At 46.3% G+C, this 16,700-nt stretch overlaps 1 protein-coding gene across 2 annotated transcripts in view; it reads left to right on the top strand.

Annotated features, from left to right (window-relative positions):
* The window catches only part of CNNM3 (cyclin and CBS domain divalent metal cation transport mediator 3), a 288,143-nt gene that overhangs the window by 196,187 nt on the left and 75,256 nt on the right, over positions 1-16,700 (top strand). For both annotated transcript variants that reach the window (XM_069619067.1, XM_069619068.1), the window contains exon 6: positions 905-1,035. In XM_069619067.1, coding sequence (XP_069475168.1) covers positions 905-1,035 — 131 coding nt within the window. The remainder of the gene's footprint in view (positions 1-904; positions 1,036-16,700) is intronic.

Here is a 16,700-nt window from a genome sequence, read left to right as displayed (position 1 = left end):
GCCCTAAAAGAGTTGAGCTTTGCAAGGCAAGCGAAGTAAGAAGGCTTCACTTGCTTTCAGAAGTGAGACCCGGTACAAAACGACAAAGTGTGAGTTTGATGGTTGTCTGTGGAGCAAAAGGAACTAAAGAAAATCTTTCCTTACATCTACGCTGGAACCCTTTGAATGATGAGTGTATAATCTGCCACACTTATATCTGCACAATTTGACTAGGAGTTACCGGTAACACAACTGGAAACTGGAAAACATAGGGCTGCACTTCTTGGCTGGAAATGTTGGGGGTGCCTTACAAAGTTATAAAGTCTATAATTTGCGTGATAGCATTTCCCTTCCCCACTTCAATTTTCACACGCTTAAATAGGCATATACACCGTTGTGCTGTGAAATACATTTTTCCAAACTGTTCTTTGTAGATTTTGATTTGCGAAATGTGTATTATATTTGATGGTATTGTAGGTTTTTACTAGTCGTTTTCATGTCTGTGTGGACTTTCTAATGCTGGTCAATCTTTTAACTCTACCTGGCATTCAACCCCCGATCTCACAAGTATAAGCCTTTCTAATTAACTTTGTTCCCATTTGAGGGCTTGGTTGGCTCAAGTGAGGCAAACCCTTGCAGGTCCACTAGGGTGTGGCTTCCTAGAATGATGGGTGTAATATTAGAGGGGGCAAGGGTGTTTGTCCCTTCAACTTTTGTGGCACACCATTTTGTCCCACTCATTTGACCGTGCCCCTTTCATTTAGATGTCATGTGCCCCCCCCCCCCCCCCCAACAGCACCCAACATGTTCAGCAAAGTTACTCCACTGCCCAGAACCCCACACCAGTGCTGGTTCTCAAAAAACGGTGCTACGCCTCTCCCCACTACGGAGAATCCCTCACATTTCCTCTTTCTTTTGTTCACAGTCCATCAGTCTCCAGTGTCAACTCTCCAGTTTAACAATTGTGAACAGTTCAACACATCTGAGGGCACCACCTACTCAATGTATTGTCCCGACTACACGGTCCGGGCTCTCACGGACCTGCAGCTTATCAAGGTAAGTTTAATCTCTGCTACTAGTATCTGTTCATTATTTTGTTTTAAAAGTGGCTTATACTATTTTTAATTTTTTTTGAAGGGTGTGGATCTTCCTTTTTTATGTGAAAACAAACCTCTCCATCATACGACACCCCTAAAATTAAGCCTCTGATAAATCCCTGGAATTCCAGATGTTTGTGAACACATTTTTGGTCACTTTGTAAACTCTTGAGACTTCAGCAAGTCCCAGTACCTATTCTTATTTGGGATCCAAACTGGAGAAGTTTGTTTCTACCTTGCTGACAACCTTTGCCTAAGCAGATATTGTCTACCACAACCAGGGAAAAATAAGCCCCTTTGTTAATTGGAGGAGATCAACAAGCAGACCTTTTGTGAAGGCAGAAATGTTCTAGACTTGTGCCTGTCCTTTGTCTTGTCGTTTGACCTCCTTCCTGCCATGTAGTGGCTGTATTTTCCATATATGCTAAGCCTTTTGCTGTGGAAAGCTCCAGCTTTCATGGGCAAAGTGTTAGGACCAGAGTGTCGGTTGCTGGGCAGATGCAGGATTGGGCAGTTGGGAGCAAGGATACTTTCCCTCAATCTGCAGCTCTCCACCATGAAGAGGGGCCTTGCAGGACTAGTTAGTTTGTTTCTGCCAAAAGGGTTGCTGAAAGGATACAGCAGGCGGGTGAGTTTTTTTTTCTTATTTATTTAAGAGCTTTTCTACACCCCCCTGGCTTCCTTAAAGCCTGCTCTTTCTGTTACTGTGCTTCTAAAGATGCACATTCTAATGGAAGATGCATCTTGTTACATTCTACCTGAAGTGCTCTACATTCTAGTGTTCCAGGCTCAGATGTTACATAGTCCACAATGTTACACATCTCCCTTCTTAACTGATTTTTTTCAGACTGCCCTTCATTCACATGACTTTGAAATACACAGTTAACTATATACACTGACACAACCTATTTGCGAATGGAGTGATTTACTATTGGAATGAAGTCAAAGCGAACATGGGGACGATAACAACAATAGACTACAAGAGGTAATCCTCAAACCTTGTTCTCCACATATCCCCTCTGTCCCTTCAGTGGTGGTGACAGAAATCGCACTACATATTCCCTCAAGTAAGATGGTTTGCGACATTCTTTTCTTGGTCGAACTGTATCTTTACTGCTAAATGTAGTGCTAAAGACCATTTTATCATTTCTTTACCCTTGGTCGACCTGGCTACAACACACTCTATTTTTGTTCCAAACTTTACCATCCAAAGTTCCAACAGCACAATGCAGCACCTTTATCACTTTGATTGGGTCTGGCCAGCTCACCAGACCTTCTTTCTTCCCTTGAGGCAGTTTAATACGCACTTCATTTCATAATTCTTTATTTGTTTTAGTTGAAAATGTCAACTTTTTCCAACATGTTTAAGTTTTCACACTTGATTTGCACAATGATAAAAAAAAAAACATACCATCATATAGCTTTACAATTGCCATCAACAAGAGTAAGTAAGTGTTAAGATCCAGTTAGTTAAAACGATTGAGGTAAAACTAACCCGAATCCATAAAATGCTTCAAACGTTAAAATTAACAAGTTATAAACAAATTCATCACAGGGTTATACATTTCTAAAATGAGACTTCATACATTTTCAGATCAGAATTTCATTCAAGCATAAAAGTTTAAAAAAGTTACAAATGTCTGGACTAAAATGCTTAATCATGAATTTTCAAATAAAGTATACATTTTACTAATGCAATATTGATTACGCAATAAACATAAGATCTCTTCTGTTAAAATCCTATATTGGTTAAAATACTTATAAAATGTGTCTCTTCGCTGTGGACCTGATAGGTAAGATTGTGTGCAGTACCCTTTGGGAGACTACAGCAACCTTGACCTCCTGGCAATAGGAACCCAATCTTTGGTATAAGTCTGTACTACACAGGTTGGTAGTGGGGCTGAGCAGCCAGACTTATCTCAAGAGGGGTCAATGTGACGGGTAGGGTTTTTACACCGAGATTCACAGTGACAAGTACTCCAAGAAACCTTGAATGTAAGAGTTTATTCATTAAACAATTATTAATTTAAGCCTGTTGAATAAGCCTTCAGAAGGGAGCAATATATCACCAACACATAAATGCACTTCAAAATACACATTCTTAATTTCTCTAAATCAGCAAGCACCCATTTGGGATGGCACACAGATGTTTCCTACACCCTGAGGGGACCTAACTAGGCCACTGGACATTAATATATCACTGGTACATTTAGAGCAATACTGAATTAGTGTCAAAGAAAAGGATTTGGGAATAAAACAAAGGTTAAACAAATATTCTGAAGCCTGCAAGTACTTTTTAACCCTCCAATGCAAAGTAAATTAACCCTTTCCTAGAGGAAAGGTAAAGCACAAAGTCCGAGGTAAGAAGAGTCTTTCGGGGAGCTAGGCCAGCCAATGTCAATTGAACAAAAGTCTAGGTGAGCTGAAGCGCTACTTGCAGGTAAGTAAAGGTCTTGCACAATGTTTTAGAAGTTTTTGTCGAAAGAATAGAATCACTGTATGGCCACAAGCTGGGAGGCTTGTGAGGGGCAAAGCTGCAAGCAACTCTGCAAAGCAACCAAAACGAGGTTCAACTGAGAACCAGTAAGGCTACACACGTGCCCTTAGTACTCCTATGTCCCGTCCCCTTTCTTCCATACTTATGGGACATTCCTGTGGAACAGGACCGGAGCACTTTGTAAAAAGCATTCATTTTTCAAAAATGTGTCCTTACTCTCTTTTTACGTGAGGTACTGCACGCGGCCGTAACCCTGCCCTCCTTAGCTCCGCCCAGCACATCGCCCATCAGTCCTTTTCTCTGCTCAATCGGGACTGGACGCACTTGCATCTTTGGAACATTTTTTCCTTCCAGTAGTGTTCTCTCCTGCACCGGCTTAGCGGTCGTGTTGCAGTCCGCTATACCGTTTCAGTTCGATTTTCCTATTTGTTCTTCCTGTGAGCGACGCTTCGCTAGGGTGGATCCTCATCCTCTTTGTTTAGAGTGTTTGGGTCCGGACCACCGGTGGAACTCGTGCTTTTACTGCAATTCCCTCTCGGTCCGGGCACTTCAATGTCGTTTAGAGCAGTGGGAGGAGGTGTTTCAGCGCACTCCCCAAAGCACTTTCAAACTTTCTTCGACGAGAAGAAACGCCCGGTGAGTTCTTTACTTTTTAGGGCACCCAAGCCGGGGGGGACTCCTTCCCATGGTCTTCCCGGTCCGGGAGGAGCATCAAAAGCTCTGTTAATGGGGCTTGCCCTGAGGTGCATTCTAGGCATAAAAAGTGTACCAGAGTTTTCTGAGGGCCTCCGTAAGGGGCGTATTGGCACCGATTACAATCCAACGCCCCTCCTGTGGGGGCTGTTTGGGCCCAGTTCTACTGAGGCGGCGGGTACCAGAGCTTGCTTCGAGGTCTCCTCGACTGGAGCTTCCCATAAAGACACTGGGTACGCTCTGAGGCCTCCGTGGAGGTTTTCTGTACCGAACTAAAGGTCAAGGCCATTCATGAAAGGGGTTTTTACAGGGCTCGGGTCTCAGGTCCCTCGTTTGGAGGCTAAGGTGACCAACAGTTCTGAGAGGCCTGTTAAGGTCTTGTTGGTGAGGTGTACTCCTCATCGTTCCCGCTCAAGCGGTGATGCCAGTTCTGTTGAAGGGGCACGGAGTGAGGTCTCCGACCGGAATTCCTGTTACCGGCATTGCCGAGGTCGTTCCGTTGAAGGCTTTTCTGGCTGATAGCATGTCTCCAACATTATAGGCCACGCAGTACCGGCTCGGCTGAGGTTCCTTGTGTCAAGTCTAAGATGAAGATCCCTGACCATCTGTGGAGCCCCCTGTCTCACTTCCACACGTGTTGCAGTTCTCCGGTGCTGACAAAATGGCGGCTGCTCCTGCCAAGACTACGGCGGCCATTTTGGATACCTCCCTTACATCTACGCCATCGGCGCTGGGTGTGGGGAGTGCCATTTCAGGTTTACATTGTTTTCCTTGTGCGCATCCCTTTCGTTCAGTATTTGACTGGAATGCTCGGATGCCCCTACCGCAGTCTCACTCCCTGCGGCATCTGCACCCATAGGCATCCGATCTATGTTGATACCAGCGGAGAAGGGCCCTCTTGGCAACCCTCTCCCTTACGTCCATGGAGTTAATCCCCTCATGACAGGCTGCCTCCAGTCGCGCCTAAATCGTCAGCGGAGGATGCTTTTTTTGGCACATTTCAAAAGCTAATGCACTCCGACCCCATGAAGGAGTATTTTAGAGGCTTGTTTAGGGAGATATGCCCTCCTGCGCCGTCGGTCCCAGTTGTGGCACCAGTGATTCCACCAGCGCCGGCTCTACCGGCTGGGCCTCCACCGGCCCTCCCTCCCTTGCCTCCATTGTCTGCAGCGGACAAATTGATCTGGATGTGTCAGACGACGCACAGGGGGATCAGGACAGCGAGGACCAGCCCCGCTCTGTTAGAGCCTTTCACGACCAGGTGCTGGACATGTCTCTTTTGGATATTCCAGTACCCGAGGCACCCGTTTTGCAGGAAGGGGTACTTTCGGGGGCGTTCACCTTAACTCCTTTAGAGCGCGCTGGCTTGTTCTTGCCGAAGGACGTTTTAGCAGAGGTATGTAAAGTCTTGGAGAAACCACACTCTGGACTGTTTGCTAACAAAAAGATTGACGCGCGTTATAGGCTTAATTCTTCGGAAGAAGTGGCCTTAGCTTCGTGTCCGCCCCCTTCCTTCACGGTGGTGGCTGCTGCTACATTACAATCCAGACCCGCTTTGTCTTCTACAGCGGCAAGATGACGAGCTTCTTGACTCTTTGGGGAGGAAGAGTTTCGCTAATTTAGCTCTGCAGTTACGCCAAGCGAACGCAGAACTGGTATTAGCGGGGGCGAATATGTAAATGTGGAAAGGTCTGTCAGTTTGAAGAATTCATTCCCGCTAATAAACTAGAGTATTTTAAAGCGGGATTGTCAGATGCCAGGGTCCTGGTGCAGGATATGCTGGAGGCCGCGGTGCATCATGTCGCAGGATAAAGTTCTGGACCTGCCTTTTGATGGCAAGGAGCTTTTTCATTCAATGACAGATGTTGAACTGACTAAGACTAAGGACAGCACCCAGACCGCCAAGTCATTGTCGGTCTTGGTGAAACCGCCTTTTAGGGCACAGAGACCTTCTTCGCAGCCTCGGTCTTCCTCTGTGTTTCGGGGATTTCTGGATCGGAAGTCCCTTAGGGTCGATACTCCATCAGGAAATTCCCGCCGACGGCAGCAAAGGGGCCAGTTTTTCTCCCGTTCCTCGGCCTCCTCTTCAAGTTCAGGTGGCACCGCCACCGATAAACCACAAAGTTTCTCTGCGCTCGCACTTCCAGCAGTCGGGGTCGCCCACCCTCAGAGCCGAGATACAGAGGTTGCTGGATCTCAGAGGGGTGGAACCCGTTCCCCTAGGGGAGCGAGGGGAGGGCTTCTACTCCCGGCTGTTTACAATGCCCAATACCAACCAGGTTGGCCTGCACACCGTCCTAGACCTTTCCAAGTTCAATTTCTCTCTACCCCTAGAGAAATTAAAGATGATCATGCCCTGTCGGATAAAGTACTTGTTACAGAAGGGTGATTTGGTCAGCGTGGTGGACCTTCAGGATGCTTATATGCATATTCTGATTTGGAGTCTGCATCGGAAATACCTATGTTTTTCTGTGGCGGAGGAGCATTTCCAGTACAAAGTACTCCCGTTTGGCCTCAGCTCAGCACTGCGTGTCTTTACGAAGATTTCAGTTATCGCAGCTCACCTTCGGCTTCAGGGTATCCATGTGTATCCGTATTTGGTTGATTGGTTGCCTCGCAGCCCTTGTCCTCAATAAGCCTTGAGCAACCTTCAGTCTCTCCTCCAGCCCCTGTTCCATCTTGGGCTGTCGGTGAACTGGCGGAAATCTTCCATGACGGTCTCTCAGGATCTGATTTTCCTGGGTTTTCGGTCGAACACAATCGACTGCAGAGTGTATTTGACCGGGGACAGAATGGCGGATCTGTTGGCCACGTGTCCGGTGTTTGCGCAGTCAGAGAGCATGTCGGCCTGGTGGGTCCAGAGGCTTCTGGGCCTCATGGCCTCGTGTGTGCTGGCTCTTACTCTTCTCAAGATGAGGCGAACACAGAGGGCTCTTCGGAGTTCTTGGTGTCGAGCAGTAGACCGAGACTCCAAAATGATTCCTGTTCCATCTTTCATGAGAGCGGACCTTGTGTGGTGGTCGTCTCTCAGAAAACTGTTGGTGGGTGCGCCCTTTCAGGATCCTGGCCCGCTAGTGACAATCACGACCGTCTCTTCCCTTCTGGGGTGGGGTGCGCCGTTGTACCTTCTTCAGGTTTGCGATCTCTGGTTACCGCAGGACAAACTCCTTCATTTAAGTTTCTTGGAGCTCCTGGCGCTCAAAGCGTTCCAGCCTGTCACGGTCAACAAAGTAGTCGGGATCCGCACGGACAATGTGGTGTCCATGTTTTATATCAACAAGCAAGGGGGTACCAAGTCCTCCCCTCTTGTGGATCTTGCCATTCAGATATGGGAATGGACGGTTCAGCATGGCATCTGGCTGGTGGCAGTGGACATCCTAGGTCAGCTGAATGTTACTGCGGATGCCCTCAGCCAGAGTACAATGGTCAGCTACGAGTGGGAACTGAACTCGGAGGTCCTCTTGCAAATATTCCGGTGTTTGGGCACTCCAGAAGTGGACCTCTTCGCAACAGCGTCAAACAGGAAACTTCCCCTGTATGCCTCCAGGAACGTGCTGGGAGCCTCCTCGCTGAGGGATGCCCTCGAAATTCCCTGGCACAACATGAGGGCCTATGCTTTCCCGCCTCTGATTCATCGGGCGCTGTGCAAGCTGAGGGGCACAGTGAACTGTTCTCTTCTGCTCGTAGCACTGTTGGCTGGCCAGGTTTTGGTTTTCAGAGCTTCAGCATCTGTCGGTCTGTGCACCGATCAGGCTTCTGTTGGTTCCCGGCCTATTTCACCAGAGAGATCGGCAGCTGTGGCACCCCTCGCCACAACCGTTCAGCTTGGCGATATGGTGCCTGAGTTCAGATCTTTAGAACACCTCAACTTGTCCGCTGATAACATGGCTATTATTCAGGTGGCCAGGGAGCCCTCGATGAGATCTCAATACAGGAGCAAATGGCTTTGGTTCTGCCACTGGTGCTTAGCCAGACAGCTAGACTCCAGGGGGGCTACGATCGACACGGTGCTGTCCTTTGTGTCTCATCTAGCAGAGTCGGGCATCCATGTCTTGTCATGCAGTACTTATCTTTCTGCTATTGCCGCACACCTATCCACGGATCAGTGCTCTTTTTCACTGTCAAATCCAGTGATTAAAAGGCACTTTGTGGGTCTCATGCGTCTTTACTCTTGTTTGCAAACCGCATCCGACGTGGGATCTGAGCGTGGTCCTTAAGGCCTTGTGCCATAAGCCCTTTGAGCCAATGGCTACTGTAGACCTTAAGCACCTTTCGTGGAAAGTGTTCTTCTTGGTCGCTTTGACTTCGGCAAGACGTGTGAGTGACCTCCAGGCCTTGTCAGTGCAGAATCCCTTTCTGGTTTTTCATAAGGATAAGGTTGTCCTGAGGACGAATCCTTCTTTCCTTCCAAAAGTGGTCTCTGATTTTCATCTGAATCGGTCAATCTCCTTGCCTGTCTTCTTTCCAAACACAGCCTCAGAGGCTGAGAGGGTTTTGCATTTCCTGGACGTTAGAAGAGCTCTTAAGTTCTATCTGGACAGAACATCTGAATTTAGGAGTTCTTCTCAACTCCTGGTGACCTTCGGTAATCCGCAAAGCAAGCAGGCCTCCAAAGCGACAATCTCAAGATGCATCGCTGCCTGTATTATGGAGTCTTGCGCTGTTCAAGGTCTTCAGCCTCCAAAAGGGGTTCATGCACATCTGGTACGGGGCAAAGCAGCTGCTGTTGCTTTTCAAAAGTATGTCCCCTGGGAGACCATCGCGAAAGCGGCTACCTGGGCCTCCATCGGCTTTTTGTAAACACTACTGTTTGGATCTGAGCTCCAGGTCTGATGCACAGTTTGGCCAGGCTGTGCTTAAAACCTTTTTCAGTAAGGAGTTTTCCATCCACCCGTAATTCCTGTGAGGAGTGCTTGGGAAGCTCCCATAAGTATGGAGGAAAGGGGACAGGACGTAGGAGTATAATAAGGTTACCGTAGTGACCACCTTACTCCTAGTCCATAGTCCCCTTTCCTCCATACGCCTGCCGTCCCCTCTAATAAGGTTCCTCTGTTATTGCTTAAAGGTGATAGAAAATGACTGATGGGTGTTGCGCTGGGCGGAGCTAAGGAGGGCGGGGTTAGGGCGCGTGTGGTACCCTGCGTAAAGAGAGGAAGGACACATTTGTGAAAAATGTGATGCTTTTTACGAAGTGCCCCGGTCCTGTCCCACAGGACGGAGGAATGTCCCATAAGTATGGAGGAAAGGGGACTATGGACAAGGAGTAAGGTGGTCACTACGGTGAGTAACCTTATTATTTTACAGTATCTTGGATTAGAAGAAATGGTTCCAGCTGGCTTCTGTTGCTGTGTAGGTCTGCTGTTCCTGGGCCTCAGTCGTGGGGACAAGAGGGAAGACGTCTGGGGACTCCTGCACTACGATGGGAAGGTGGGTGGCAGAAAAGGGCAAACTTCAATTCAGTGGCACTTCGCAGTTTCAGCCCCTCGCATCTATAACAAATAACACCACTGCGGTCTCTCGGATACCACTCTGGACTTTCCTCGCATCTGGGGTCCAGCACTCTGTTGAGGTGGCTCAGGCTTGGTCAGTCCTGCTTCCTGGGAGTCCAGACGTACTTCCTGGAGCTCGGGTCTGACGATTCTGCTGTTCCCCTCCCTGGCAGCAGCAATGGAAGTACAGCCAGCTGCAAGAGGATTTCCAGATGAGCTAGTCTTGGGGTCAATTGGTCCCACCAACCCACACAGAAGTCGTCGTCTGCAGGTCTTCTCTAGTCGAGGTGAATTTGGAGCTTCAGCACCGCAGCAGAGCTTCACTGTGCAAACCAACGGTCCAGGAGTTGCCGCAGGCTTCTCTTCCAAGTTTTTCTTCGGATTCCTTCGTCCAGTGGTCGACTCTGCCTTCCAAGACTCTCCTTTTATGCAGGTTTCTCCCATTCATTTGCAGCCTAGCTGTCAGTCACACAGCAGGGAGGCTGTCCTCCAAGGCCAGCCCTCCAGCCAATCACCCTTGGGTGGATTCCTGTAACCAGAGAGACTAAGCACAGGGGGGTTTGGGCACCTCCCTTACTTCCTGCCCTGCCAGACACGCGCCAGAGGCTGGCTTTACTTGTGAATCCCGCCAAAGACAAAACGAGTAGCGTAAGTCTCAAGCAGGACCTTTCCAACAAGTAATGGCGAAAAAAGACCACTGGGGCCATTTGGTCAAAATGGGGACCTATGGGTGCTTTACTGCAGCTGCAATTGCAGCCTGCGGTAGAAACACACAATGGTAGGACAAAGTAAACCACTGGCACCAGCCATTAATTGTACAAAGGATAATATAAAAATATAACATGAGAAACTAGATAAAGGGGATACAAAGTAACCCCTCCAGCACCCTATTGTAAGATAGTGTGTGCTGGCTCTAGAAAGTTGCAAATGTAAGTAAAGTCAATTTCACTTCCCTCCTCTTGGAAACAGTAGTTTCACCAAGAGAAGATATTTAAACCTTTGGGAAATCTAAGACTTCACTGTGCCACTGCATTGAAGGTGTTGTGTGCAACAACAATGTAAAGATGATGCCTATGGAGTTTCAGGCGCCAAAGTCAAAAAGAGTTCAAATCACAGAGAAATACATGAGAGAGTGGGTGGGGAAAAGTCTCACTCCCTCCAGGTTAGAGATTAAAAGTCCAGCAAAAAGAACTGGGGGTCTCCAAGGTAGAAGGGAATTAGCACATTTCCGAGAATTCTCCCTAACACTTTTGATGAGACCAATTCAACAATGAAAGTGTACTTTTATCCGATACATATACCTTTCCTTTGGCCATTCTATTTTTCAATTGTATGGTGGCCCAAAACCAAACCTATCTCACTTATTTTCCCACCATAAGCTACTGGCTTAATATCCACCTAGTTGAGATTAACTTTCTTGAGTAAATTGCTTTCAATAATTTTCTTTGGCATTGAAGTGTATTTAGCTTTCAAATCGATCACCATTTAAAATTCCACACCATGAATTTTTACTATCAACATGGTTTCTTTTTTGTATCGGCATCTTCATCAATAATTTAATGTATTTCTTCTTCCTCCAGAATACAAACTCTCCTCTGAGTCATCACATAGTTTGTCAACACACTCTACATTCTCTTTCTTTCTTCTGCAACAGTCTGTGAAATGACCCTTACTCTTACAAATGGCCCCAACAGCAGGACATGTGTCACTATTAGCAATGTGATGAATACTATCAGAACAGGGAGAACATTTTTTTTCCCTTCTCTTTTCTTTAAATCCTAGCTGCTTTTTTTTCTTATCTGGGTTCATGCTTTGTACAGCTAGAACCTCCATAACCTGTGCATCATCACTTTTCTTTGCATCACCTTCAGATCTTTTCCCTGGTTCACTTAGACAATGGTGGGTGTGCTCAACCTCCTTCACAACTTAACTACCTCCTCAAGGGGAGGCTTGCTTTTAGACCACAAGGCCTCACATACTTTAATAATCGCACACTCTAACATAAACGGATCAGAGTCTCTCATTGAGAGTGGTACCAAACGCATAAGTAGTAGCTAAACCCCTCAAAGCAGTAATATATTGCTGTTTTTTTTTTCTTTTACTAAGATATCATCTTTCTAGTATGATGCTTATGGATGTCTCAAAATGTGTGTCCAACATCAATCTACATTTTTTAGGCAAGTTTGTATGTGGTAACCCTTTGGAAGGCTACGCCAGCCTTGTCCTCTTGGCAATAGGGAACCCAACCTTTGGTATAGGTTTGTTCTATACACGTTGGTAGAGTGACTGAACAGTCACTTATCTCAAGAGGGGTCCATGTGAGCTGTGGAGGTGTAACAGATTCACAGTGACGAGTATTTAAATAACTATACTCAAGGTTTCTTATTAAAATGATTTATTAATTTAAGTCCGTTTTTAAAATAAGCCTTCTTTAGAAAGGGCAATATGCTACAATACACTTCAAAAATACACTTCAGTTTTAGTGAAGTAAGTAGATACCCTTTTGGGATGTCACACACACATACTTCCTACACCCAGAGGTGACTTGACCTACGAAGGACAGATAAACACAAAGTCAAAGGGTCAGAAAAGTCTGCAGGGAGCCTGGACAGCCAATGTCAATTGAACAAAGGCTAGGAGAGCTGAGGCACTTCTTGTAGATGGCACACATGTCTTGCACAATGTTAGAGAGGTTGTAGAAAATAATCACTGTTGGGCCACAAGCTGGGAGACTTGTGACAAGCAAAGATGCAAGCAACTCTGGAAAAGGGCAGTGTTGGGGAGAATTCTCCTAAATGTGATAATTCCCTTTACCTTGGAGACCCCCAGCAACTTTGCTGGATTTGAAGGACTTGATTTATTTACCTGAATAGGGTGTGAGCTTTTTTCCCACTCATGTATTTTGATGTGTTTTACATTTGTGTTCTTTGATTATGGGGTTTTAGATAATTCCAAAGGCATCATCTTGTCATGTTATACAGCACCTGTGCAGTGACACAGGGGTGTCTTTTTAGGCTTCCCAAAGGTTTAAATACCTTCTCTGGGATGAACTACTGTTTCCCAGAGAATGTCAAGTGAAATTGACTTTACTAGTCTTTCCAAATTCTTAGACCCAGCACACACTATATTCCTATAGAGTTTTGGAGGGGTTACCTAATATCCCCTGTGTCTAAATACTCATGAAGCCGTCAAATGCTACCCTTTCCTATTGAAATGGCTGGTGGCAGTGGTTTTCAATGAACTATCATGATTTTTCTCGACCACGAACACCGGTACCTAAAAATCGCGGAGCCATGTTTTTCAATATGGCGCCTTAAGCCCCTTTGTTAAAACAGGTCCCGGTCTTCTTTTTTCGCCGTTTCTTTTTGGAAAGGTCCTTCTAGGGTGTGTCTCTGCGTGCCAAACCAGGTTTTGTCCCTTTGTTTGTTTGCCTTTGGTGGGCTTCAGGACTGAAGACCGCCTCTGGTGTCTGAGTGTCTGGGGTGGGCAGGAAGTGAGGGAGGTGCCCGAAACTCCCTGTGCTTCGTCTCCTAGGAGACGAAAATGCACTCTGGCGTGATTGGCTGGTTGACTGTCCGGCAAGGACAGCCACACTGCTGGGTGAGAGACAGCTAGGCTGGAATGAATGGCAGAAAACTGTTTAAAAGGTGAGTCTCCTGGACTGGAAGGCAGAGTCGACCACTGGAACGAAAGAACCGAAGACTCGCTGGAAGAGGACGGCTGCTGCAACTCCTGGACCGTTGGTTTGCCCTGTGAAGCCCTGCTGCAGGTCTGAATTGCCAAACTCCTTTCGACCGACAGAAGCTCCTTCAAGGACGGCTTCTTCCTTTGAGTTGGTGGGACCCACCAACTTGCAAGACACCTGGATACCATTCTCAAGGCTGGTTAGGATTAACCAGGGAGAGGGACACCAGCTTGTGTGCTTGAACTGAAGTGACTCCATTTTTGTCTGCATTTTCCGGCGATCCTGTGCAGTGCAGGAGTCCCCTGACGTCCTCCCTCTTGTCCCCATGATTGAGGCTCAGGAACAGTGAGATCTGCAGGAACTGCCCGGAACCAACGACTTCAGCTGCATATTTTTCTTTATACTAAGGTACTGTGACAACTCGATTGAGAAAATCTTGGCTCTTGCGGTGAAAGTTTGTGAAACTTTCCCAACCTGCAGGCCTAAACAGCTTGTGACCAACATATGATTCTTTTTTGTGCAAACTACCTCTGAGAACTTTGGCAAAGACTTTACCGTTTACTACCAGAGCTGCTCTTTCCTATCCAAGACACTAGTCCATTGACTTGGCCTATGCCTATTGAATTGACTCTTCTAGTGAACTGAAACTATTTGCACTGCCTAAGGAAGTAATTGTGATCTATTAACTTGTGCCTTTTTGCTCCTTTTGAAAGTTACTGAAGTGCCATTTTGCTCCTACTTCATGGGAGCCTAACTTGTTCAGAAACCTTTTGGTTTAATACTGAAGTGTATTTGTATAATATGTTGCCTACTTCTAGTGAATGTTTTCTAAATGATTGTGTAAATAAATTAACATGTGTTTTACCAAGATGCCTTGAGTAGAAGTGTCTACTTGAACCACTGTGATTGTAAGTCTTCCGTGTAACATCTTGTACTGCTCACATTCCCTCTTGCGATAAGCCTGACTGCTCAGCCCTGCTACCACTAACTGTGTAGTACAGATTTATACCAAAGGTTGGTTGTCTTACACCTCTAGTCCTAATTGTATGTGGTGGTCCCAGAGGGTACTGCATGCAATTCTGCCTAACACTGGTGGCAAGCGGTGAGGATACAGTATAGTTGTTACATTGAGAGTGCTGCTCCTTACTTTAGTTCAAATAACCTTCACAAGGCTAAGCACCACTAGATAAGCAATTGTTTTATAATGTCAGATATGGACAACTTCAGACAGGAAGCCCTGTTCTGTCTAACAGTAGATCAACTGAAAGATATGTGTACGGTCAGGTCTCTCTCTGTTAAAGGCAAGAAAAATGAATTGATTGAGAAATAGTTGAATCATCAAAATCTGAGAGGTGGAGCTATAACCCCTACATCCTCAGCAAATGTGGATAGTGTTGATGAGGATGATAATGGTTCAGAGTTTAACTCTGTTATTGATGAGCTAGAAGAGCCAGAGGAGTATCGGGATGTGAGCCCCACTGCACCTTTACTTGCTCTAGGCCCCCAACATATAGCCACAGGGACCCTACCAGGTCCGGTACTGAGTCCAGAATTTGTCTCTTTTGAAAAAAATGAGACTTGAGTTAGAATTTAAGAGAATCCAAATGCAAACTGAAAGTAAACATCAAGAAATCAGACTCCGAGAAATGGAATTGAATCATGCTCTTGAAATGAAGAAATTGTCTATTGAAAATGGTTCTGGTCTTCCAGTCCTAAGAGGCCTTGCATGCCTAAAAAAGCTGCGAGTATGTATGAGGTGAGACTTGATATTTTGGATTGGTTGGCTGCTTTTGAGTAGAACTATGGGATTCAGGGTTTCACATGGAATCGGCTGATTCCTTGGCTTTTGTCTAGGCTCCCCCAGGTTGCAACTGATGCTGTAATGGACGTGGGGGAACTTGAAAGATTGGAGTATGAAAATGTGAAGCTAGCTTTGGGAAAACTCCTTCCCAGTACCATAAGACGTTTAGGACCTTCAAAAAGCATGATGGCACCCCTTGGGATACCTGGGTGTGTGAATGTTTGAAGAACTTAGATGGTTGGGTAAAGGGTTACAGAGTTAACTTTTGAAGGAATGAGAAATCTATTTTTGTTGGAATCCATTTTTGATGCCTGCTCTCCTAAGCTGAGACGGCACTTGGCTGACTCTAAGAAAATGGATACAAAGAGGTTAGCAAAGGCTGCTGACTTGTGGGTGGGCTACTGACAAGGATTCTGGGGCAACTCAGGATTATGGGCATCAGCAGAAGCAAGATTGCAAACCGAACTCCAATACCCCCAATCCAAAGGGGGCCCCAAACAGAAAAAGGGTAAGCCACATGCAAAAACCAAATCGGGCTAGTGAAACCTCTGGTGCCAAACCAGAGGGAGGTCCGCAGTAGCCCCCATTTGTCAAAACATTTGGAAAATGTTATGCTTGTGGGTCAACTGACCATGTGAAAGTGGATCCCAGATGTAAGGTTAAACCTTCAAGGGTCCCCATTGTCTCCTTGGCCTTCTCCCCAGAGGAAGAAATACATATGGAAAGTGGAAACTTTCAAGTACTGGCTGAAGAACCCATTGGAGTCTCTGCCAGTGTTTCGTTAGTGTCACTGGGTCTGTGGGAACAGCAGAATTTAGGTGTCTATAATTAATTTCCAGATAAAACAAAGAATATTACAAGGACAGTGTACTTGTAAATGGTCAGTGGACCCCTGCCATTAGAGACACTGGGGCCAGCATTAAAGTAGTGCATGAAACTTTTTTCAATGCTGAGGCTGTTGCTAAGGCACCCAAAAACCTCACTAAACTTGCTGGGGGCCATGTCCAAATGCTTCCTAGACTACCAGCTCTCATCCAGTGCGACAACATGACTGTCAAGATACCCGTTAGTGTACAAACTGAGGTGCATGGGAGAGTCCTGTTGGGGAATGACTTATAAACTCTTGGAGTTGTATCAAGCACCCCCAGGCCTCCCAGTAAAAGGAAACCGGAGCAGACAAGGAAGGCCAGGGAGAGTACCTTAAAGAACTCTACAGAGGAATCTAGAACACCAAGTCCACAGGAACTACTGACTGCTATTTCAAAGAAGAAAGGGGAAAAGGGTAAACCAAAGGCCTCCAAGAAGAGGCCAGAAAGCACTCCTATGCTAGGACATCCCCGAGAGGACTGTCCAAAGTCACACCTGTGACTGCTTCACCAACTGAGGCTGAGTGTGAGGAACAACCAAGAAAGGTAGAATCAGCTGTGGAAGATAGAGAGCTGGAAGAAGACCTTCCCCC

Source organism: Ambystoma mexicanum, chromosome 10 (assembly GCF_040938575.1).
Source record: "Ambystoma mexicanum isolate Mex_15411 chromosome 10, UKY_AmexF1_1, whole genome shotgun sequence".
In the NCBI taxonomy this organism is placed as follows: domain Eukaryota; kingdom Metazoa; phylum Chordata; class Amphibia; order Caudata; family Ambystomatidae; genus Ambystoma; species Ambystoma mexicanum.
This window is presented reverse-complemented; position numbering and strand designations above follow the sequence as displayed.